This window comes from Hippopotamus amphibius, chromosome 4, assembly GCF_030028045.1.
Source record: "Hippopotamus amphibius kiboko isolate mHipAmp2 chromosome 4, mHipAmp2.hap2, whole genome shotgun sequence".
Classification (NCBI taxonomy): domain Eukaryota; kingdom Metazoa; phylum Chordata; class Mammalia; order Artiodactyla; family Hippopotamidae; genus Hippopotamus; species Hippopotamus amphibius.
In genome coordinates, this window is record NC_080189.1 from 48633767 (window position 1) to 48660790 (window position 27024).

General features: G+C 39.9%; 1 protein-coding gene across 1 annotated transcript in view; it reads right to left on the reverse strand.

Annotated features, from left to right (window-relative positions):
* The window catches only part of CREB5 (cAMP responsive element binding protein 5), a 125056-nt gene that overhangs the window by 65042 nt on the left and 32990 nt on the right, over positions 1 to 27024 (reverse strand). Inside the window, exon 3 of the mRNA XM_057733017.1 lies at positions 26442 to 26552. Coding sequence (XP_057589000.1) covers positions 26442 to 26552 — 111 coding nt within the window. The remainder of the gene's footprint in view (positions 1 to 26441; positions 26553 to 27024) is intronic.

The window sequence follows — 27024 nt, forward strand, 5'->3', positions numbered from 1 at the left end:
AACTGTAGGTAAAATATGCACAGATGCGCATTTTTAATCAAACTTTTGGTAACTTAGCTCTGAGATGTCAGCCTGCTGCTGCTTGGAAGGGCAACACACCACAATGGGATCCCATAATGAAAGCAGAGATCCCTTCTGGGTCTTGTGACTGAGCAGTAGGAAGTGGACGGGGCCATCTTTTCCCTTGAGAGCAGGTGGCCAAAATGGATGTTCAAAGGACAGAAACCATACACTACTGTGGTTCTGGCCACAGGCTACTCCTTGCACCTCTGGTTCTCTCGTGGAACACTTGAATTACTCATGATACACAGCACATCCCTGCACACAGGCAAGCCTTGCGGCAGCCCAGGACAAACAAACTGAGGGCCTTTGGTGTGAGAATGGCAGTTCTGTGGCTTTAAGAAGGAGCTGGTGCACCCTGCAGCAGAAAAGCCTGTAGACTCAGCTGTGTTCTTACCTCACTTTCCCTTCTGCAATGACCTCACCCTACCACAATGCTACTATTCATGCAGATGGAGTGAAACACTGCATACAAAAGTTTCATTTAGTCACATAAACATGAATATTTAGCCTGTTTGATTAAAAATGAAAGCTAGATAGTTGGCTTTCTGCAATTTGATGGGCTTGAATGAGGTTTTTTTTTAAAGTAAGTTTAATTTTAAAGACTAACCTTGAAAAAAATAATAGAAAAAATATCCAGCATCCCACTCCACCTTTTTTTGTGAGGTGGGGGGGGGGGGACTATATTCCCTGGTAGGGTTACCCTTCTCTCATCCTTTCTTGTATCACAGTCCTTAGATCCCACAGATTTTCTGTTTACTGTTAGAAAATCAACCATAGAAAATACGGACATTGAAACTTCTTCCTGAAATACAGATGTCATTTTTAAGCTTTTATTCATTTTATTTAACCAAGTTCATTATGACTCTGAATGCATGTGTATGCATATGCATACAAATAAATATTTAGAATCAACTCAGAAAGTGCATTTAGTAATCTACACAGAGTTGAAAAGAAGACTTGGAAAGAGGTTTCAACGAATTGAGTTCCCCAAAAGGCACCTGTGGAATTATTGCCAATTTTAATTTCTCAAAAATATATTTTTCTTGTTAATAAAAGAAACCTAGAGTAGATGAGTTGAAAAACAAGCATAAAGAGGAAAATAAATATCACTCATGATTCTAGCACCTAAAGATAACATTCTGTTATATTCCTACCAGGTGTGTGTGTGTGTGTGTGTGTGTGTGTGTGTGTGTGCGAGATATATATGTGTGTATATAGAGAGAGAGAGAGAAAGAGAGAGAGAGAGGGAGAGAGATTAGGGACATATTGTATAAATAGTATTATTTCTATTTTCCACATAGTATATTATTGTGATCACCAGAGCATTTTCTCCTGACATTGTTTTTTTTAAACATGATTTTAATTATTGTACACCATTACACTATTTCCTTATTGTAGGGCATTTATATTATTTCCAATTAACCCAATCACTTCCACAGTGCTGCAGTGAAGATCCTTGAATATAAATCTCTGCCTAGTTCTGCAATTATTTGTTGAACTGATTCTTTTAGGTAAAACTGAAGGATACAGACACCTTCAAGGCTAACTAACAACCTCAAAGCGCTTGGTACATCTTGCCAATTTGTCTTCCAGGGAATAGAATCATTATGTGTGGCATACAATTGATATCTTCTTAGCCTATCTATTTTTGTATTAGGTGTGTTATAATACAGCATCTTTTAAAACATTTTCCACCCAAAAACATATATTTTTCTTAACCTCCTGTTTCTGACAATTAAAAAAAAAAAGACTCCTTTTGGCAGAGGATAAAGAGTGGAAGATAAACTCCAGTTTCTTCTTTCAATGATCTACCAGGTGTGAGAAATTCTACTTATTTTTCTAATCATCTAAGGGGATGAGAATATATGCATGCATTATCGGAGAACACACGTTATCCTAAAAGAAGACACTGTAGTAGACATTGCCTCAAAGAGTTGTATAATTCAACGCTTGTTAGATGAGCCATATGTTAAATGTACTAGAACCGAGATTGCTATTTAAAATGAAATCTTGGGGTGAATCCTTTGGAAAAATGAAGAATCCTTTGTTAATGCAGGAAATTACATCAGTATTTATTTCACAAGTTTAAATTTCAATGTGAAGATTTTCCTCAAAACAGGGAGTACCTTAGTCTCAAAACAGTCTCCTGAGATAGTTATTAACTGCAAAGGGAAAGATAGTAACTTTATGGTGGAGAAACCAGACAGATATTACCTTAACCAAATGATCAAGGTTAATACCACCAGTAATAAGATTTATCATCATGATGTACTCCTGACATGATACACTGAAAAGGACACAGCATCACCTCTGGGTGTTCTTCTAAAACATACTTAACCTCAATCATCAGGAGAAAACCTCAGACAAGCACACATCGGGGGACATTCTATAAGGTAAATGACTTTTAAAAACATCAAGCTCATAAAAAACTGAGAACAGACTGAGAAACTCACAGATTAGAGACACCAAAGAGACATGACAACTAAACGCAGTATGAGATCCTCAGTTGGGAGCTGGAACAGAAACAAGATATTGGCTGGGGTGGGGTGGGGTGGGGGAGGGGTGTAAAATATGAATAAAGTCTGTAGTTTAGCTAACAGCATTGCACCAATGTTAATTTCCTGGTTTTGATAATTATACCATGGTTACAGAAGATGTTAACATTAGGGAAAGTTTGATGAAGGGTATATGAGAACTCTCCACATATTTTTGCAACTTTTCTGTAAGTCTAAAATTATTTCAAAATGAAAAGTAAAATTAAAAAAAAATTGCAACATTAATAATGAAAAGAAAAAACAAAATGCACCTAAAACACACAAATTTCACATAAAAAGGCAAGTCCTATCTAGAAGGCACTGGATCCTCCTGGATATTTGCAAACCATAAGTAACTCCACGACTGAGTAGAAAAATCACTCCCTGTTCTGAAATGGCTAATTTAACCCGTCTTTACGGAGACCTGAGAACATGTTATAGACAAAAATCCATTGGATTTTCACATGGCCAGGATGTAAATTCCAAATATGTCAGTTTTTATTTTCTGACAAAATGATTATCATGGCCATCACTTCAAACAGAGCCGTGGCTTTCTCAGAATGCTGAGAACAGCACCTTAGTAAATAAATACACAAAGAGAAGGAGCATTTCTCCTCTCCACTCCATCCCCACTGGCCTATGCTCAGTCTGCTTGTGCTACCTGATATTTCCCAGGCTTGTAGGCAAGCAAATTGTTTCCTTTGCTGGCTAATGAGGAAGGAAAAAAACTGCCTTGATATTTAGGAAAAGCCTAAAGAATCTAAACCAAAACATTTCATCCAGGGATGTGCCATTTAATTCTTGATGCGATTATCAACTACTCTGTTTCTGCCCTTAAAATTTTTCAGAATCCGTACTCAACCAGATGGATAATTGAAAGATTCCATAGGGATAATTAGGCCTATGTTTAGCATAGTCCTGAAAGCTGATGGAAGCCTGAAATTTCATTACCTGATAAATTCATTCTAAAAAATTAGATTTCAACTCATGACACTTCAATTACATATTTAAAATGAGTATTTAATTTGATAATTATTACATGCTAATTAGTTGTAAGTATATCATGGAAAATATATCTTCTCTGGGTTTAATTACCACATTGCAGAAACATCAAAATAAGACAATTCATATGTTTTAATCATCTTTTACTAATTAAAATATAATAAGCATGGAAACTGCAAGCATCTCTAATAGGGAAGAATTATATAGCTCATATTAAGGCTTAAAATGTATTTCTTATATTTCTTGTATATCAGATACCTATGATATGTTTAAAATGTTTAACATACAGCCAATCAATTCTTTAAAATGAAATTCGTGAGTTTTCGTAACAGAATTTTTTCATGTTAAATGAAAACGGAAGTCCAGGTAACTCCATACAAGAACTATTCCATATAAAGCTTAAAGACAAGCAAAATTAAATAATACTATTCCTAAGAAACTCACATATGCATGATAAAACTATTTTGTAGGTGCTAAGAAATGATGAGCACATATCCCAGGAGAGTGGTGTGGTGACCTAGGGTGAAGCAGGAGAATGGGCTGTGCAAGAGCACAGCACACAGTTAGAAATGACTGGTGATCTAGTTCTGGGGCTGGGCGGTAGGTTCACAGGTATTTGTTATATCATTTGTGCTTTGTAACACACATGTCTACTACATATACTCTCATTTTAAGAATACTAAGGGAAAAAAGAAAAATGTTTATTCCATTTGAAATGCTGTCTATTACTACAACCAAAAGTTAGGAAAAATACTTGATCATTTGCATATATAGATTTATTATTAAAAGTTACATTTTGGGTCTAGTATTATATCTAAAAAGATATGGTGTACGTTTTTATATTATGCACATTAAAAAAAAAAGATGAGTTGCCAAGAATGACGTCAAATTTCAGTTCTTAGCCAACTTCTTGGCCAACTGGATTCTACTTCTGAGACATGTAAAACTATTTATCTTGCACAAAAATCTGGCAACTGCATTAAACCCTTCTTCTACTCATACTGATGTATTAGGTACCCCTAGCAACCTAACAAACATGAAGTAACCTTAAAGATTGCCTTGAAAAATCAGCTGATTCCATCATTACGGACATTGTTGTCATGAGACCTATAAAATGCAGATGACATTTGATAGAATTCAAAACAATAATTTAAAGTCTGAGTTAATAACAGCATCTATGGTCTTTTGTTTTAATAAAACAACATACAATGAACATATGGAAACTGATCGGATTTGGCCAGTGTACAAACTGCCCTCACAATTTGTAGTATCCAATGATTCCTTGTTCAAGAATAATTTCCTCCCAGTTACTTGTATTCAATCCACTTCTTTTCATTGTCCCTTTAGGCAGGTAGACCCTCCAATAGCTGGGTGTCACCCAATGGGGTTTGAAGCAGAGGAGGCGAAAGTGACTCAGATGAGAGGAGTGTCTTTTAAATCAGCCACAGGCAGCACTGAGACATCCAACAGGGTGGTGTGCCCTTTCTCCACTGCTGCAGTCATGAAGTCATGGGCCTGCCATGGGGCTAACTTATTATTAAAATAAATCACTGGCCTGGAGACTTGAGTTTAAATGCCAATTAACTCATAAGTAAATGGGAAGGAGCTGACTTGTCTCACCCAGAACACTATTCAGAGAAGTTGCTGAAATTACCACTCTGTGTTGAGGCCTTGACTCTTACAGACGCTGAAATACCTAGAGAACAGGGGGCTAGAGCATGTGCCTTATAAGGCCAGGCTTGAATTCTGCTCACAAATTCCCCCTTGCTATTTTCTTCCTCAAAGATAGGTGCAACTGGCTCAAGATAGCTTTAGTAGAAGTATGAACTTTCAAAGGCTCTACATCCTCTTTGATTGTTAAATAAAAAAAAATTTTTTTTAAATCATAGCCACCTGCTCTCTGGTTGCTTTCTTTGTCTCTGCACAAAAGCTGCTGTGTCACCAGAAGAAAAACTGCATTGAGATTTTATTCCCCTCTTTCATTTTGTTCCTGTCCAGGCAGCATCTCACAGAAATATACAAGTCCACTGTCTGGAGAAGCAAGACCTACAAGCCATTCTAAAAATCCTAATTGCATGCTGGAGCACAGGCAAGCTTCTTTTCCTCCCTGGCATGCCGTCTGTAGTAAGTCAGGTGTAGAGGCTTCCTTGCTTGGCAATATCCTCCAATGCCAAGTTCTGCTTCATTTGTTCCATGGATAATGAAGTCTCACTTCTCAAGAACGAAGTAGCCTCCACAAAGCCTGCTCAGGGCATTTGAAGAGTCTTCTCAGAACTCTGAGATTCTTCTTGTTTCACAACATTGAGCCCTAGTAACTCACCCTCCTGGGCTAGGACACATGTTCTCTCATTGCAATAGGGCCACGCTCAGAATGCAGTCTCTGCCTTCAAGATTGCCAACTTTGGCTTCAGGTAAAGAGGTGTCCCCTACCAGCACATTGTTCTTTCTCATGATGACAACCAGAGTTATAACTTGAATTTCAAAGGAGTCCTACACATCTATTTGCTTGCCTCATTCATAAAAACCCAAGATGCCCACAGCTCTAGGGATTTACCACTAAATGTGGCTTGTATAGATTTGGACTTGCTTAGACTACCATGAAGGCAGCCCAGCCTGTAGGAAAAGAAAACACTCCACTTCAGCTCTTCACTGTCCCTGTTCCAAGTGATCTACAGACATGTTACTAAAACATGGCCTATTAAGTCATTATTCTTTATCCTGCTTATCCAGTGCCATCAGGTAACAAACCATCATCTGAAGCCAGCCACATGGCCACAGGCCCAACTGGAATGCATCCATTGACCCTGTCATATTGTGCTGGCTTTTCTCCTAGAGCAAGAGACATTACCACACCACCCTGAACAGTGATTCTAGAAGGGCCTTCCCCACACCTTTCAGGATCTTCTCCATCTCCTGGATCCAGGTAAGAAAGCTTGTTCCTTGGGGGGATGCACTAATAACAAATAAAAGGGCAAAACAGGCAAGCAAAGGCTGTTTTTCATCATCCAGTACATGCTGGGAGGCTTTGATCTTTGTGTCAAGCAAAGCAGGGTCAAGCTTCACCTCGCCATCATTTACAGGACAGGCCACAGGTGTCATGTTAGCAGGGTAGCCCAGAACATGTCTGACCTTCCTCAGAGGAAGAAACTGGAAAAAATGTGCTGGCACTGGTCCTCCTTGCCTGGGTATCTGGCTTCAAGTTAGGGTTCAGGAGTGTGTGTCTTCTCTCTGCTCCGCCGTGGAAACAGGAAAGTGGGTCCCCTCACCATGACAGGTTCCTGACAGCTGCCAGCAAACCCATATGACATTGCTGCCTCCCTCACTTAAAGGGAATTGGCTGTACCTCCCTCTGGATAGAATTCTGCCACGTTGCAGATAACTGTCTTGTTGTTCAGCCACTCTGCAGTTCTAAATGCTTCTTTCTTATTATGGGATTCATTTTGGCTCCAGCCTTAATGAGTAATGATTGATGCCTTCATCGTCTATTACAGAAATGATACTGCTGAGAACATTTAAAATACAATTGAAGACCATCAAATCACCAACTAGGTGCTATGTGTGCATCCAGGTACACATGCGCAAGCACGTGTGTGTGTGTGTGTGTGTGTGTGTACGTGTCCCTTTTTCTCTTCCTCTCCATCTGTCCCTCTTGTTCCTATAAGATGAGCTACATTGGCAGCCCTCATCTAATTTACTTCCAGCAGAAGTAAGGAGTTCCAGAACTGCCTCAGGAAAGAAAGTCTTATTTCTAGTATGGAAAATGATTAAGAAGATAGGAGTGTAGAACAGAAAGTATAAAAAAAGTTTATAAAATAAGGCATAAAATATAAGGTATAAATTTTTTTCCTGAGGGGAAAAAAAAATCAGACGTGTTTTGAACTGAAATTGTTTTCTACACTGGAGCCTGAAGTTTCCAGCTCCATCAGCCTCCCCTCTGAAGAATCCCAAGAAATGTCTGTAAACCAGTAACATTTTCTCAGGGGATTTCATTACTGAAAGGGCTCATTAGGAAAGACATTAAAATACGAATTGCCTCATAAACTATTTAGTTGTGTGCCCGGTGGGAGTGTGTACTTACTAGGGCCTGAGCTTTTCACAAATAGAGCTAATCAATTCAGCTTCATTAGAAACTGAAGAGGTCTTAGGAAGACCAACGACAAAAGAACTTGACAGGAAAAAAACATCTCCTGTAACAGAACTGCTAAAGTTAATTAGCAGCTTTTGGGTAGAGTGGATACTTCAAAAGATTCCTGTCTTGGGCCAGAATCTCCTCAGGTTCAATAGCTCCTAGATCAGTTCTCCTCACCGTAATACGCCTCTGACCCACCTGATGATCTTTTTAAAATACAGGTTTGCATTCAGTACGTCCGAGGTGGGACCCGAGATCCTGCATCTCCAGCCGGCTCCCAGGCGATGCTAATGCGGTGGATTCAGAAACCCCACTTTCAGCAGGCAAGGTCTCAGATAAGATAATTTAGCCCCAAGACACAATTCAAGTAGCCTTCATGGTGTTAAAATGATCTGCTACGGATGGATGCCACGTTGAACCTATTTTTCTTGCTGCTCCACATGGCAGGATAGAATGAGAAAGTTACAGGCAGTCTGCCCTTGTACTGAAATCTCTTTCCTCTTATGTCGTTAGAGTATTTATTATCGCTAATATTACTGGTGAAACTTTCATGTAATACTAAAAAGGGGAGGTGGCTGTTGTAAAACTAGCTTTTTATCTCCTTAGAGACCAACTTCTAAAGGAAATTCTATAGCGCATTTTTAATAGTTAGATGTAAGGGTAGAGATAGCTTTTATTTTCCTCTCAGAGCAAGGAAATATTTAGCCATGCTCTACAAATTCACATCAAGGCACTGAGCTAGCATGGAGCTGGGTTTCCTACAGGAGGACTCCTGCAGGCTCTAAAAGGACATACAGGTTCTTAGGCAAAGGTGGGGAGCCAAAGGGTCCTGGGTAGCATCAAAACGTCAATCCTGAAAGCCTTGGACTGAGCTGTCCGCGCTGGTATTTTAGAAAACAGCAGTGTTCACTGCCTCACTAATCATGCCACTTCTTGAAGGAGAACATCAGCATTGCTTCAGTGGTCAGATCAGTCACTGAAGGGGGCAAGAAGGAAACCTCTCTCCTGTCTAGACAGCTCCAAGCGAATTGCTAGAGCAGCAACTTGCTGCGGCAGTGTGGCCACATCTGCCCTGGGCTGCGGGGCCCTGCTCTGCCATGGCAGAAATGTGGCGAAAGATTTCTTAAGGTCATGGCAGAGGCAACAGCCATGGGCAGAGATGAGAATGCTTCTGCTCCTTCTCAGCTCTCAGAACACAGCTAGGCAATTCAGATGGGGCCACGGCACAGATACAATACCAAAAATCTCAGCACGTTCTGAGCCTGGGCATAGACTCACACAAAGGAGCAATGACCCACTTCCCAAATTTCCTGCTGTTCTCCAAGGCCACTGAGTACATGGCTGAGAATGTGGCCAAACAAGAGCAAGTCTGCCACTGGGTCATGAACGTGGAGATATGGCACAGGGACCTGAAAATCTATTCCTGGTTCAGTGGCTGTCACTAACAACAAGGTGAAGACTCAGGACCCGTATCCCCTCCCCCAACCTCCATTAATCACACTTTCAGTTACTTCTGAGAACACTTAAACACTAGATGTTTGCCAGGACGTAGTTGAAAGAACTACATGAATGTGACACAGGGACAGCTTTTTCCTTCCTCCTAAGAAGCGCTGGGACTAGGGTGAGGCAAGAGAAGTACCCAGGGCACAACACTTAAGGGGATACTCACTTTCACAGCTGTGCAAACGCATCAGTGCAAAGTCATCACTTGCGCAACTCCAGGAGTGAGTGCTTTCTTAAGTCTGTACCCTGGGTACCTCTCTTGTTTCATCACCCGAATCCTAACCCTGAAGCTAAGCTTCAGAAGTGGACCAATCTGCAAGCGTCCATGTTTACTGAGGGAGAGCTCTTCATTAGAGAGGCCAACCTGACACAGAGGGGCTTTACAGGTTCCCACAAAAGTTCTGCGGGAATTTGAGATTTGATTTTGCAAAGGCCAATCATGGGGTCCTGGTCAGGATTTTATTTTAAGATTCTAAGATTTAGGTAATCTTCAGATTACTTTTGGAAACTGATATGGGCTGAATTGTGCTCCTCCTGACAATACATACATTGAAGTCCAAACCCCTGGTACCATTAAAGAGGTAATTAAGGTAAAATGAAGTCCTATGGGTGGGCTGTAATCTAGTATGGCTGATGTCCTCGTAAGGAGAGAAGATTAGGACACAGACACACAGAAAAAGACCATGTGAAGACACAGGGAGAAGGTGGCCATTTATTAGCCAAGGAGAAAGGCCTGGAACAGTGCCTTCTTTCACATCCCTCCAAAGGAAGCAACCATGCTGACACCTTGATCCTGGACTTCTACCTTCCAGAACTGAGAGAGAACAGATTTTTGTTAAGGTATCCAGTCTGTGGTACTTTGTTATGGCAGCTCAACAAACCAACAGAGAAACTGTTTCCTAAGTGTTCTAATGTCCAGTTCTGTTTTTTTTTTCTTCTTCTTCTTTCAAAAATAGCCTTGATCACTAAGAACAACTAGCCATAGTCTTTTAGGGTCTAAACCTTTATCCAAGTCTAAACTCTCAGATAGTGAAAGCAAAGCAAGAAAAAGCAATAGTCTGTGATACTGGTTGAAAATTTCCCAAGTATATCATTATAGGTGAATGACGGTTGGAGGGGTAGTAATTTATGTTTTAAGAACTCATAGATATAATTTCTAGGTGGACAAAAATGTTAGAAAATGGTAGTGTTATTAACAATGAGGAGGAGATGAAGGGCTTGTTCTCCAAGATGAAGTAAGCATACAGAATCATTTCAATTAGTTCAGCCCTGGCAGGAGGAGATTTAATCTTTCTCTAGGTCATCTCCATCAATCCTGTCTTTGGTTTTGGTGCTAAAAAGAATCAATCAGTCAATTGCTCCAACATCAAAAAGTCACAATATATTAATCGAATGTGAGAAAAGCGCACTGTGGCTATTTTTAAGAGCTATGAAAATGTCAATATCTTAAGCCAGTAGGAGATGCCTGTCTTTGCTAATAACGAATCCTAGGGACATTGATTTCTATGGTCATATGATCATCATTCCTCTGGTTTCTAAATCAAGTAATGGTGTGAAATAACCATAATGGAGCTCACAGTAATAAAAGAAGAGAAAGTTCAAAACACACGTCATTCTGGAGGTATTGAGTTGTGTTTTTTAAAAAGTAATACATCTTGACTTTGTAGAGGTTCACTCTACAAAAGACAGTACCAGGGATGACTCCAGGGATATGCTCCCCTCAGAGAGAAATGTGTTTCCTTTCCTTCTCAGTAAAGCCCAGGTGGCTGCCTCTACAGCAAGTAAAAGGCACTGTCTCCAGGGATGGTGGGAGGAGAGTTCTGTTCATACTACTGCGTTCTTCTCTCAACAGGTGTAGACGGACTCTTTCAGATCCATTATGGAATAAAAGGCTTTTGTGGGCAGCCCTGGGAAAGTAACCATCTCTGACATTTCTTGTGAAAAACATTGTTTTGAGTTCTGAATGACTGACTTTTAAACACACTTTGGGAACACCAGTCCTGTGTGAGAGTCAGTCCTGCCTTAAAGGCAGAAGAAGTGCTTGCAGAAGATCCACCTTGGAGTTTCAAAGGCAGCACTACAAACCCTTTGAAATGTGCTCAATCCCACAGCACTTTTGGTAACTCAACAACCTTCAATCAAGTAGAAATCTGTTAACTTAACAAGTGTGTAGAAAATCCACTGGGTGGCCAGGTAATGTGTTCATAACATATTCTTGGTCTTGAGAAGCTCAAAGCCTAAAATCCAGATAGAATATTGTCCTTTTAAATTTCATTTGCTCGAATAACTATCAAACTACATTTAACTAAATTTTAGAAATTACTTGCCAAGTGATAATGGAAAAAATTTTTTTTCCTTTTCTCCCAAACCATTCATGCCGTCTTTCCAATTAGCTTTTTGTTTTCTTAAGAGTTAGACCTATGAAAAGGTTTTCTACTGAAAAAGGATAAAAAAGCAAGGAGATTTTAAATGGTGATCTGCAACAAAACTATTTTTCCCTTTGTCTTGTTCACCATTTTACACAATTTCTATAGATCTGATCTCCACGTAAGTCCCAGCACACTTTAGGATAGTTTTTGTTAAGGAGACTTTTCTCTGTCAATCCCTTGAATCCATCTCTTTCTTTAACACATTCCAGTGACTGGTGTTTCCCAAACAACAAAGTACATCACACTCCTAGAAATGGAAGGCCAAGTGGCTTTTGTGATAAGCAAAAATTCAATTGCACTTTGTAGACACTCCCAGCAGAGGAAAAATACCAAACAGAAAAGGGAAGTGCTCATTGTCTGTAACTTCAGGGAATAAGTGGCCAGGAGTGAGTTTATGAGATCTGATTGTACAATTCAGAGAATAAAATTTATATATGTACATAGTCGTTTACTGATATTTTCATTGGATCTGCCTAAATCATCTGCCCATAACATGCCTAGAACTGCTTCCAAGTTCCCTCACCTAGTGGCATATAAAAGCTGCTTTTACAGAAGTCTCCAGTTTCCAGCCTACATATCAGCCAGTGATTTGCATAATCCTTAATACCTCCCTCCCCCACCCCCCAGTCCTTTTTTCAGCCACCTACTGCAAACAAGATCTGGCTCAAGCTTCCCTAAACTAATCCATGCTAACACCATTTAGAAGGGAGGCTATTCCGTGTAAGTTGGCACAGCCGAATAAGCTCCCCATTGTATAAACGGCAGTCTTAGGAGAAAGACATTAATGAATATGCCAATGGGGAGAGTCCTCAGATTCTCAGTTGCTTGCTGGACCCTAACGCTGGAAGAAACTTGAATGTTTTTTTAACCAAGGTAAGGAATTTAACTCTTCCTCCCTGTCTGAATCCTAAGAGCTCTTCAAGACCCAGATCAAAAGCAATAATTTCATGAAAGACTGAAATGGCCTGACCCTTCAAGTCTCCTTCCTGACACCCAATAATCAGTCTCTCTTTTGAACTCAAATACAGTTTTTGGTAATTTTTTATGCCCCCCCCCCACCCCCGCTCAATATATGTACAACTTATTTAGAGGCTGGCACTGTGTCTTTGCAAAAATCCATAACTGTAGCATAAACAATACATGCTTCTTGAATACACACATCCATCCATACATATATACATACATGCATGTTTTAAAAAAAATTTTTAAGCTAACTTTCTAATGCTACTTCTCCAGCATTTCCAGGCTTCTGGTAAACTCTATTCATTCTCCCTGCAAAACCCTTCCTTCTCAACCTTTCCATGTGCTTAGACCAGTGCTGTTGGACAGAAATTTCTGTGATGATAGGAACGTTCCTTATCTGTGCTGTCCAATATGGTAGTCACTGGCCACATGTGGCTACTGAACACTTAAAAATGCAGCTAGTGAAACTCAGAACTGGAGTTTTAAATTTTATTTTATTTTAATGAATTTAAATTTTAAATAGCCACGTGTGGCTAGTGGCCACAGTGCTGAAGAGCACAGGAGCTTGACTTACCTAAGAGGTCTTCCTGGAGAGCCACTTTGGAGGTCTCAGCACCATCACTGTGAAGGTGGATTTGACACATACTTTGTACTTGACTTTATCATAACATTTATCACAATATACTTAGTTGTCTATATATTTACCTGATTCCCCCAATTGGACTGTAAGTTTCTATAGGCTTGAGTTATGTCTTATTCACAGTTTTATTCCCAAAGACCAAGTATAATCTTGACATTTTGGAGGGGCTCAATATTTTTTTCAATAAAAGGACGAATAGAGGAACTGATGGCTCAGTGGATTGGTAGACACATTTCTACATATGTAATAAATCTACAAAGCAGATATCTTGGAACCAAGTGATCTGGGAACTAAGAGATTAATGGTGGTGATGTGACAAATTATCTTTGTCTAAGAAACATGCACAGCTCTTTGGCTTATCTTTCCTTACAAATGCAGGCCCTGTCTTCTGCATAACTGGAACTGAGCAACAACTAGCTTGTAGAGCTCCTGGTCATTAAGCCATGACTCTGTCCAGACTTGCTCTTTAAGAAAATTCCCAGGAGATAAAGTTCACTGCAATGATGGAGTGAGATAAACATGCTTTTGCTGTGATCCCATGTTCTCACATACCCCATACTGGTCTACAGAACAGCTGGACTCATTCATCAGATTTGAAAATAATCAGGTCTTCACACTCTGTTATCACGGGTATGGTTGTTCCAAAGGGTATGCTGGCAAAGAGCTTTCTTAACTATGTCCTGGAGAATCAGCCACCTCCATCCAAGGGACTGGGGAGCTCTCCTGCACTAGCATTTCTTCCAAACCCATTTGCAGAGCATAAGGGAAGTTCTCATTCAAACCAATAACGATCTTAGGTGTTTTGGAAAAAAATAAATGCCAAAAGTTGGCATGGCACTGCTCATGTCATTTTAGGGAACATAGTTGAGTCTCGTGGCTAGACATTTTCCAAATATTTGTATAATTTCAAGTAATTTGTACAGACAGAGTGAAAGTCTATTTTAGGCAGTGTAATTTAATATATATTTCTTGGTGAGCCTTTAGTCTTTTGTGTAATTTTAGCCCTAATATTTTAACATTAAAATATTTAATGTTATAAAATGTTTTCATATTCATATGTTTGTGAACTAACAAACCATAAAACAAGAACATGTGTTTGAGATTCAAAAATATGCTGCACTGAACTCTGCTTTCTAAAACAAGCTTTTAACTATTTAAAAACTTTTTTTAAAGTCACTTTTATTCTTACATATTTCAATTAACTGGTGAATTCAAAGCAACAGCTGTGTAACTCCCATGGGTTTCCATATCTAAGTCCCTATAAGGAGCAGAGTCATTTAGTGCATTAATCAAAACTGGGAGTTGAATTCTAGAACTGAGTTTACCACAACTTTGCTGAATGATCAAAGGTAAAGTACTTAATCGCTCTTAGTCTCATTTTTCTCTTCTATGATACGATGGACTCTGTATAAGCATGTTTTAAACATCATGAACTAAACCAATAAAAGAAAGAGAAGTATCCTTTGAAGTGGGGGGGGGGAGGAAAGAAAATAATATATAAAGAGAAAGAGAGATGGCTGTGTGCCAGGTTCTATGTCAGATGATTTCCCTGTATCACCACATGGAATCCTGAACATAGCTCTATAAGTGAGGCCCCACTATTAACCCCATTTCATAGATGAGAAAACAAGCAACAGAGTGGTTAGGCAATCAGGTCGCACAGCTAGGATCTGAAGCCAGGCGGTCTGATTGTAGGGTCTTTGTGCTCAACCACTGGTTCATTCTACTTCTCAAAGAAAAACAAAAAGCAAACTCATCTTATTCTTAATTCCGGTGGAGAGCTGTGGCTCCCATAAGAGGCTAACCTGGTCATCTGTGTGAAAGGTGGGAAAACGTTCTACGTATCTTAAAGTATGAGCTATTAGTCATTATTAACGTTATTGTTAAAGACAGAGACTTGGTATTTTCCAATTTAACATTCAAGGTTTCAAATATTAAAAAATAATGCTCAAATTCCAGGACCTACAGTAATTTGAACTTTTGCTGGGGTGCAGATTTAAACTACATTTGCTTCTGGGCAGGAATACCGTCAGTCTGGCCCTCCATCCAGGGTCAGGACTGCAATGTGATTTTCTCTGCCTGTTGTCCTGGGTACAAGGATGTGACGTGCTACCTGCATGGGCTTGGGGATTCACAACAATGCCAGGCAAAAGTCTGAGGAATGTCAGGGGTCTACTGTTTAAAAAAAAGGAGGCCTAGTATATAGGTGACACTAATAATAAATACTTGCCAATTAATTGTCATTGCTTCCACCCCTACTAGAATCCAGTCACCATGCTGTTTTTAGATTGCCAAAGCAGAGATCCAGCATGCAAGGGTCAGATTTCAGAGTAGGGTTTGAATCATCAGTTTGCCATTTGCTGGCTGAGTGATCTTGGGCACTGTCCTCTCTACATCAGTTAATTTGCCTATAAAAACAGGGAGATATATATATATCACTGTGCTATACACCTGAAACTAACACGACACAACACTGTAAATCAACTATACTCCAATAAAACAAACAACAACAACAACAAAACAGGGATACCTACCTCATAGGATAGTTGCAAGGATGGAATAAGGGAATACATGTAAATGCCTAGTCTCAGTGCTTTATCTGCAGCTCCTCACTGAATCTTCACATCATGAAAATCACATGGTCACACGGCCCATGATCAGCGCTCAATGCGTGTTTAATATTATCATATAATTAGTTACTCACATTCATTGATTTGACAAAGAGACATTCTGTGCCAACTGTGTGTGCTAGGTAGTCAGATCCCTCCCCTGAGAAAGCCGAGGCACTAGTAAGGAGGTTACAGTCTGGTTAGTATAAGACTCACTCAACCTTAAAATAATACTCCATTAATATCACCCCATGGGAATTAAGCTATTTTATGTTTTCAGTTAAACTTTCTTGCTTGCGAATGGACTCAGCGACATTCAACCATCCAGTAATAATGATAAAGTTCAGTCAACATAAATCCATATCTTTTCCTCACGGCTGGTGAAATAAAGATGGTCCGAGGCTGATGTCTCATAAATGGGATGAGAGCAGGATTCACATAATTGACCTCAGGTAAATGTGAGAGACACAAACGTCTTCAGTTTATTCAAGATACTCAGGTTTATATTTAAATAAACAAAGGCTTGGTTAGATAATCACAGAAAACGTGGAAGAGCCACATTCATATTCCTAGGGAAGCCAACATTTTTGCAATAAGTAAATTGAATATCTATAAAAATTAGAAAGCTTTAGGAGATTTTTTAAACCCTCAAAACACTGTGTATCCAAGGAAAAGTCATGTAAACAAAACAAAATGCCAAAAAACTACTAAATATATTTTCAGACATGCATTGAGTTTTAGAAACAAAAGTGTAACTAGTAAAGTAAGGTAGTAAAGCCAGCTAATTATTAAGAATTTGAAAAATGCAGTACAGGGAGGACAACCTGCTCTATCATTTGTTCTCTGGATTCCAATACTCACCCCAATGAAGAAAAATTGCCTGAAAGTGCAGAAATGTATCAAAAAAGAAAATCAAGTGGCCAAGAAATATAGAAAAGGATGTGTAACGTTACCATAATATAAGAACTGGCCAAGATTTAATTTAAAAATGAGAATGTTTAATACTTCTGAAAATGCTGTAAGATAGATATCCTCCTATGTTACAGGAAGGAATGAAAATTAGTGTAAATTTTGAGAAATTTGGCAGTATGTATACCAAGTCTTTAAAATGTTTATACCCTTTGACCTGGTAATCCTAATTCGGGGAATCTATCCTAAGGAAATAATCAAAGACGTAACTAAATAATTTCAGATCAGCTTTTTGTTTTATTTTTCTAATCAAAGGGTTACTTCTAGCAGAGAAAACCTAAATACCCATAAATAGAAATAAAGTGAAAATTTTTATGTGACAGTCATAGGATAAATTAGACAATTATTAAAATGTTTTCAAAAGATATTTAGTGATATGGGAAAATGCTCATAGTATCATGTGAAATTTTTCAAAAGCAGGATATAAACCAGAAGTCGCATGTAGGGCTTCTCTACAGACCTGCACTTGGCTGTGGCTGGCAGAGCCCCCAGATACCGATGCAGTGATTTGGGAAATTGTGGGAAGGATTCTCACCTACTCAAACATCTCTCTCCCACCCACTTGTCACGGGTCCTGAAATTCTACCACTGGTGAATCAGTCATCTCAGTTAAGTCCTATCTTATCCCTGGAACTTAAAAAAAAAAAAAAAAAGCCCAAAGTGGGGAGCAGCATATTAAGTCACAGTAACATCTCCATCTAAATTAGTTCATCAGACTTTCATTCTATCAACAAACATTTACTGGTCACCTAGCAAGTGCAGGAAAGATGTCAGCCCTGGGACATGGCATCAAATTGGCCCCTGTTCTCAAGGAGTTCACAGGCTGGCAGTGAGGCAGGTACACAGTGACATGTAATAAAGCCTCTACAAGGAAGAGATAACAAGGTGCAAATGGAGTCTACTCCAGCAGAAGGCATGGCTCCTGTCTACCTGAGGAAGTTCAGAAGACTTCTCAGGAAATGTGCATTTGAGCTAAGTCTTGTAAAAAAGGAGGAGTGCAGTTTGCAGAGCAAAGGAAATAGAATAGGAGAGGGAAGGCAGCCAGAGAGAGCCAGAGCCCTCAGAAAAACGCCAGACTCCTGGGAGGGGCTTTTAGAGAGTGATCACAGTGCGCAGAGCTGAGTGGAGGAGGAGAGGCTGGGAAGGACACAGGACTGGTACCCTGGAAACATGGGCACATTCCCATGCAAGGTGCCAAAAGGGAGAAGGACATTCCAGCAAAGGGTGCAGGTGAAACACTTGCCAACTCTGAAATTCTACCCAAGTGCACTTTTGTTCCCTCTTACTCTTCAGAGGCTGGCTCTCTATTGAAATCAGGTTACTGCCTTGCCTCTCTGGTTGCACTTTTAATCTCTAGAATCCAGGGCCACAACTGGATGAAAATCTCGTCTTCCTTAAACACATCTTCTGTCTGGTGATTGCAAATACTGTTTCAAAATAAAAATACTTGATGTATTTATTTTTATTGTTGGGACTCACCGATTCTGAGAACATAATGATTCATCTTACTCATACTGAGGCAAATAAAATATACAAAATGTAGAGTACTATAGTACAGCTAGATTTTTCAAACAAACAGGGGACGGAAACACCATTTTAAAGGACACCAACAGGAAAAATATATTCTTGGTTAGTTTTGGATTTGAAGATTGGATTCTCCCCTTTATTTTTTTAACAAAAGAAAAATCCCAAAACTTTAGGAAAACTTTGCCTCCTCTCTCTGCCCCAATGCCTCACCTTCCCTCCCCCTCAAGGCACAAGTTTTCTGACAGATCTGCTGTACTTGCCACATAAAAAACCAAATCAAGGCAGAACCATCATCCCAAAGTGCAAAGCAAACTTTCGTTATTAGCTGTGCTGGCAAAAATCTTGGAAAGGGTAAGCGACATAAATTCCAAGAAAAAGACCAAAATATATCTCTGCAAAGCAGAACTTCCTTGTAACGAGATTTGTAAAATTTCCTTTTTTTCCCCTCTGGCTATTCTGACACAAGCTGAACTTATTAGCACAGAGTTCCCAAATAGACAAGGAAACACGCGCGCACATACACAAACACACAAAGAGGACGTGCCTGAAGACTGTGTGAGAAGGGGTGTTCCGAACCAGACCGACCGTGTGCGGTGTCCTTGCCCAGATGCATCTGACTTCAGGCTTGGGAACGTTAAACAAACACAAAAACAAGAGCTGGAGATGCGCGTGCTGGGCTGGGTGACAGAGGCAGAGAGCAAATATTGGGATTGTATTTCACCTGTTGCCATGGTTACCAAAACAGGGTGGATACTTGCAGAAAGAGAGAGAAAACTGGGAAGACAATGAGTCCTAGGAGACTGAATGTGTGTATGTGGAGCCACTGGTGAGGGTAGAGGGTGGGTAGAGCCCACAGAGCGAAGGGAAAGGGACATTTCAATACTGCTTTGTGTTGGGTGCTCAGGGAGCTCTGTCACTGCTCCACACCAGCATGAGACAGCTCTCTGAAAGCCCAAGTAAGATCCATGCAGTCCCAAAAAACACAGCAATGAGAAGTGGGAAGTTTACTTTTCCTTGGTGGCAGACAAAATCATGGCAGTTTGTACTGGGTGCCAAGAGATGCAATACTCATCATGAATCCATGCTCTGGATGACCAAGAATAGCTTAGTGGTCTCATGTCAAGACCCCCAAGTCTCAGAAGATTTATAGAAAACTGGACCCATTCCTTCAGGCATTCTGATGATGAACTTCAATTCCCATTTGAGATAAAAGGGAAAAGCTGGTTGACCCTCTTCTCCCTAGGTACTTTGCCTCACTAACCAAACTCTACAATGTTTCAGAAAACACTCCCTTAGAAAGTTCACTGTTACAGCAACCAGCAGATGGCTTTCTCTGTCAATTCCCAACTAGCACATGGAGAGTGAAATACTATAAACTGAAAATTTGGAATCTGGGTTCTAATTCTCCTTCTTTTGCTAATTAGCTATGTGAACTTAGACTAGTTCAGATCTTTGCTTCTCAAAGGAAAAAATTTTGCTAAAATAATCCTTTCCTGCTTCGGAATTTGGTGATTCATAAGCAGTCGATAATCTCTCAAATTCTCATTTTCAAAACAAATATAATCAAATGTATAATCCCATGTGTTTGGGATCCTGATCAGCACATAGAATGTAAATGCTGTAGGAATTTATTCTGTTCTACAAAAATATAAATGCATGGTTGCTAGGTCTTATCAGTGATCTCATAATCTAATCATTTACACTGTACCAAAAAACCTGGCACAATATTTTCCTAAATTAAACTTTCTACACTTTAAATGGGTGAACTGGTAATGGCATGTGAAAGGTTATACTTTCAGCCAAGAGAAGGGAGTCAGGGCTTCTATTAGTTCTTAGAGTTGTGTTGCTTTTAGTTGCTTTTAGTTCTTTAATGTAGCACTTGTCTTGGCCAGACAGAAATATGCATCAGTCTTCTCTCCAGGGTTTAGATGATGAGGACTAGAGAAGTTAATAGGTGGCTCAGCTTAGTTATTAATTTGAGCCTCATCTTATTGATACTTTAATACCACTGAGTTTTACTTTTATAAAGAACTTGCTTTGATTCAGAATAAGTTATCCTGGGGACCCCAGGGTCAGCATGATATAGTAGAAATAGGACAAATATCAAAGAAGACTTGGGCTCAGGGCTTGGTTATGCCACTGGATCATGTTAGAAAAGTCGCTTAGAACCTCTCTGTGTCTATAAAATGAGGACAGTAATATTTCCCTGTTGACCCTACAGGGTTGCTATGAGGCTCCAAGGAGACAATGTATATGGAAGCACTTTGCAATTTGGAAAGTGCTCTACTAATATAAACTCATAGGATGATCATCCCCTAATGCTGGCAAAACATTATGGTTTACGGTCAGGACCAAAAGCCCAATGTCTGGATTCAAATTCCAGCATCATATTTTACCAGCTTGCAGGTTCTTCACAAGTTACTCAACCTCTTGATTCATTTATAAAATGAGATTAAGAATAGTGCCTCCCTTAGCATATTGATTCAAGAATTAAATGAGATAATATATTGCAAGATGCTTAACATAATTTCTGCCACATACACAAGTGATTAATTACTGCTAGCAATTACTATTTTCTACCATGGTGTTTTAAGAAGGCAAATTGCCCTTAAAATAACATCCATCACACATATTAGTGAGAGCTTAGATTTTTGTGGTTGTTGTCATAGAACAACAGTGGTTTTTCAGAGCACTGAGGGAGAAGGATTCTGAAGAGTGGTCACCTTGGTTCAGCCCATCATCACGTTTTGATCACTGGCTAAAGGGACACACAGCTGCTGGCCTGATTCGAAAGTTAATGAGAAGAGAGCAAGTCAACAGCATTTCCTGCCTCACCACAAAGCTTCTGAGAAGCAGACAGCGTATTTATTCACCACTTTTTTTATTCCTGGACACTTAGGAAGTGAAGCTGGGGATGATTAAAGCAAATAGGCAAATCGAAGAACTGCATTTCTAAAGAGTGCCAGAGAGATGTTACCTGGAGACTGTCTTTTCATGTGTATAAACTTTCCAGGCAACTCCATATGGAGCCAGGCTTCTCTGTGATTTATCTGTTGGACAGTGGGTGGCCAAGGGGCACCGTAGGCAAGCAGTTATGCAGCTCGATAATTAGGGAGGGGAAAGGCAAACACAAAAACACCCAGGTTGACATTCAAAACAAAGTGGAGATTTAACCATGGATTGCTCACTATACCATCCCGCTTCTTCTCTGCCGATCTGCCAGGAGGAAACCATGAGCCGAAAAAAGAAGCACTGTTAGTAATTGATCAGTACAGCTGATGGAAAAAGCACATTTCTGGGTAGAAGCGTGAAGGCCTGAGTTGGGGCCCAGCTTTGTGTTTAAATGATGGCTTGATCTCCCTAGGTCTTTACCAGGCTTTTGTGTCCTCACTTGTGAAATGAGGAATTGGGCAAAGTCTTCACTAAGTGCCCTCCATCTCTATAAGGTCTTGACTCTCCAATCTTTTTGGTTTCCTTCATTCATTCATTAATGCATATATTTATGTATTCATTCAATAAACTGCAAACCTAACTGTGAATGAGGTATTGATAGTCGGTGACCAAAATACAACACAATCAGTCCATCACAATGGATGAAATAGCATTTAGGATTGATTGTTCTCAATTCCTAGGAGGGCAGTGATATTCTAAGTTGTGTTTTCTAAGGAACAGACATATTGCTTCCCTCTCAAGGAAAAAATATGACAGATATTGTTTCTAGATGTCTTTCAAAGAAATCAAATGTCAGCTACTCTTTACAAGCTGAATACTTAGCTCAACATTTAACACATTAACACATTAACACATTTTACCCTCTCCTTCTTAGCCCACCCTTACTCCCTACCCACTCCATCCCACCCTCATTTTTAGGGCTAGGGTTTGGTTCCTTCTCATAACTTTAATTCAACTCAACTCAATTAAATTCAGGTCTCATTCATGGGGCCTTTCTCAGTACACGGAGCTTACACAATGCAAGGATTATTTTCAAGGAGCTTCCAATCAATCAAGTGGGGGAGACACACATGTAAAACAAGAAATGTCACTATTAAAACGTGTTTGAATAAGAGGCAGTGAAGCTGGACCAGTCAGTGAAGCCACAGAGGTCTGGTTAAACCAAGAGGTGAATTCCATACTAACCAACCACTCTACATTTTTTCCAGGTTATCTGGAAGTCTAAACTATCCTTGCCATCCTTGTCTCCCATTAGTACGTATATATAAATTAACCTAAAAAGAATTTGATTTAATCCGCTGGTTACTGATACCTGGAAGCTGTATATTTTTATCTAAAGGATCAACGTTGTGATGAAAAAGTTTTGTCATTAGAGTCTGAGACTTTAGCTTTTGCTACATGATGTATCGTCGGGCCAGTTTTTTAACCCCTTGGATCCTCAGTTTTCTCGGCTGTAAAATGGGGACAATATCCCTGTTATGAGACTGTCCTGAGAATAAAATCAGGTCATAGCTATACATACCTTCTCCCTGGTATAAGCAGTTCCTAGGCCTCCTACCCTATCCAAATTGAAGGTGAAAGCTGGGCAGAGTGGCCCGAGCCTTCTGTGAGTGGTTGTTTGTGCGCCATCCTCATTTTCACCAGTTTCAGTGTGGTAGTTGTCCTCTCATCATTAATGAGACTCAAGACAGGTGTATGGGCAAACTCTCCCCACCCCCTATTTAGTTTCCAACCCTATTATTGACTTCTCTAAAAAGAAGAAAAGGAAAACCTTTTTCAAAGTTAGATGGAATTGGTCTAATTCTCACAAATAGAAATGAACACGAATCTACAATAACTCTGAGAGCACCACATGCACATCATTGCAGAACTGCGCGCACCCAGCAGAGGCTGGAAAGACAGGTCCCAGTCTGGTTTGCATTTCCTGCCCGTTGTGTCTCCTTCTTCCTCCCCGTTTCCATTTCTCTCTGTTCATGCCCCCTCCCTCTCTCCCTTTCTCCTTTGAGTGTTAAAACTGTCCACCAGGTATCCAGTGAATTTCCTTCTAGCAGACCCCATTTTCATGGAAGACACCCACGGATCCCAGGAATCTGAGAGGAAGAGCCTATCATCCTGTGTGGTTAGAAAGGTGGAAGGCTCTCACAGCTCTGAGTCTGCTATGACCCCCCCAAACGAAATCCCATATGCACATGTTCACGTGCAAAACTGTGAGGCTGTATGTCTGTTGGTTTAATTCTTCAGAAAAAGATCCACAAAACTAAATTATTATCTGGCAGACTTATGACAAAACCAGCTTGCACAGATGTGACTACAGTACATTGAAGTGAACTGCTTGATACTAATACACATTAAATCAAAAGAAGAACATGTGTGATCTTGATTTAAAATGTTGCAGGCTATTGCAACATAGAGCTTGCTGGGGACACCTATTTTGTGCTCTCCCACAACAGAAATGACCGATTTAGGGCAAGGAAAAATGGACGTATTCTGTTGAGCCATCACTTGTCAGACAGCTTCTAACAACGTTGTACGTGTAAAGCCATCCTGTCTACAGCTTTCGTCCACCTCCAGGACCTCTGAGTTTCACCAGAGGTTCAGGATGATGGCTTTTGTCAGTGGCCAAGAGGGAGTGTAAAACGGACACTGTGACACCACCCTCCCCAGGAGAACAGGTCTGCAGCACTGGGGGGTGGGCGACACCTTCCAGGCAGTGCTCTGGTTTCTCCTGTGCTCTGAGAACGCACCCCACAGAGTGCCTTCATCACAATAGCCCGTGTGTGACCTTTGGAAAAGTCCTTGAAAACAGTGAAACAAGAGTCTTAGTTGAAATCTGGAATCCATTCCAGTCTTACACAGGAAGAAAATTAGGCATAGAACAACAAAGCCCATAGTTCTGAGAAACCTGGGGAGGCTCTGGCTGACATTAACATTGTGGAAGATTTTTTTTTTTCCTTCTCTACTTTGTATTTTATAAAAGCTTTTCATCTAAGCAAACCAAAGCTGCTAGAAAATATTGTATGGTTAGTAGACGGCAATAACTGGTTTCTCCAGTGAGTAAAAGCAAGCAGAAATCAGAACAGGGATGCTGAGTAATGTATTAAAAGTCATTTACTTAATGCTTTTCCAAGCTACTAGGTAAACGCTATTCTTCCAAAATATAAGTGGCCAATATTACCATTTTTCCCTTTGGATTAACAGTAATCCAAATTTGTATTGGCAATAACGGGGTTAGGGGTGGGAGTTTGGAGCAGAGGAAAAAAGCTGTATCAACTCCATGATACAGTTCATTTGCCCAGACATCATGGGTCTGGAAATATTCATTCACTTAGAACATGAATCAGCAGAATAGTATGCCTGCTCAACATTTAATTTGACCAACATTTGCGGGGTAACACTATTTTTATAAGCACAGTCCGATTGCCTTTTGTCTCCTGCTCACATCAGTCACTACTAATCTGCCATATCATGTGTTTTTATTTCATACATATAAATAACTAAAAATTTGTATTCCCTTTGGAAGCATGTTCCTTCTTTGCCAGCAAGAAGAGGGGTAGGACACTTCTGAGTTGAGTTGTGGCAAAAAAAATCCAGTGAAACTCAACGGGCAGGGAAATTTGATTTGGAATTGTGTTTTAGAATCTACCTCAAGTTTGTCTGGGAGGTCCCTCAAAAGGGATACAGACCCTGAACTAAACTAGATGATTCAGAAATAATCCAGCTGGAGGAGTAGCATCTGATCCTTAGACCCAGAACACTTATTCATACACATGAATAACTTAATTTTGTTTTTTTCTTAAGTACCTTCACAGTTCATTTTTTATTTTCCTCCACAAAAATGTAAATGGCATTACTCTGGTCTCCAAAGCAGATGCCAGTTTGGACTTTACTCTGCCAGCAAGTATTTGGTTTGGCTCAGCAGGGCTTGAGTTGAAAAAATATTTGTCGATTCCAAAAAGATTTAACGAGCTTTGCTGAAGATGCTGGTGCCATTTGGCATGTCACGGGGACTGTGGCACGGCAAAGAGAATTCTCCCGACCACAGATTTTATTTGCCCAAGGTAGCCAACACTGGGAGTTCAGTTGCTTCCTTGGGTTAAGAAGCTGCAAGTCAAATGAGTGAAGTTTCCAACAGAAAGTGACCAAAGCAGGCATCAAAAAAACTTGTTGCCATTGAAAACGAAGTCACTGGGGATGATGGCTACTTTTCGGAGGTGTCAATAACATCCTCACCCCAGCCATCAGACGTGGTCCCCAGTGCTATCAGTCAGCAAACCAAATACATCTCCAACTTCTAGCAAAAGCTTTCTATCCAATATCAGATACTAAAAACTGCTGCCGTGTATTTTGTTGACATCTGATACCTTACTAACTATGGTGTCAAAATTTATATGAAAACTGAATGACTTACCTCAAGTAACTCCACAAAATATAACCAGCAAATTTACTTTATATGGCCAAGATCGACATGCGTTGCTTTTATTAGTATTTAGTAGAATATAAATGCATGAATCTATCACTTTGATTGGAAAGACTAACCTTGCTGCACAACAATCTCACATGTTAAAAGTCACTAAAGATTGTCACCTGAAATCACACATTTCAGTATGAGCTGCAGTTACCCCACAAGAAAACAAGGCTCTGGTCCTTTCAAGTCAATGTCACATCTGATGATGATAGCAAAAAATGAAAAATATTTTCACAATAGCGTGTGCTTAAAAATCACATGTCTGTTTTGGTGGCTATGTAGATGGGAAGAGTAGCACTGAAACTGACTACCTTGAAGGAGAGAAACTCTGGATCATTTCGTTAATTTTCTGAGCAAATATACACATACTTGGGTGTATCCCACCTCAACTCTTATGGATCTCCCCAAACTTCTAAAAGTCCCTTTTACCAAGGCCACATGCTGGCCCAGTGCTTGTTATACGAGCATTCAACGCCACGGTTCAGTAACAGCCTCAAAGAGAGAGCTAAGCTCTGCACAGCTTTTCCACAGAAAGACCTATTCACTGAAACAAAGACGGAGCCTTCTACCTGACCTAACCGAAGTTTGGAAGTCAGAGCAGAAATCAAAAGGAAAAGTCATGAAATAACAAAAGGATGATTATTACTGTTATTTACCATTTTGGCTTCTGAATGCATTGGCTGGACTTGGGGAGAAGCACAGGGGTTGCTGAGATTTGGACCTTGCATTCCCAGGAGGTTGGAGTTCACTGACATTTGTCTCTCCATCTAAGAGAAAGGAAAGTAACAGAATCAGACGTCTGAGAAAGGCAGTCTATGTCACAGACAAAGCTGCATTTCTCTTTCAAATGGATCGTTTTGAATTTCTGTGAATAACGACGGGGAACGCCTGTGGTTAGGTGACGGGTAAGCAATATACTCCTGAACCTTGAATTCAAGCACTCAAAGAATCATCCAAAGCTGAGCCTCCTAGAGAATACACCTGATGACAAAGAGAACTACGTTGTCATGGTAGATCATTTCCAAACAAAAGTATGCAATACTTCCACTTTTGCAAACACTCCAAATACTACTCATCATGCTTACTTTTACAGCTACAAAGAATAACATATGTATAGAACAATCCTGGAAGGATATGGAATATACCGAATGGTTATCACAGGTTATCTGTGGCTTTTTTGTTCTCTCTAAATTTTATACAGAAACATGAATCACTTTAGCAATGAGAAAAAATTCATTT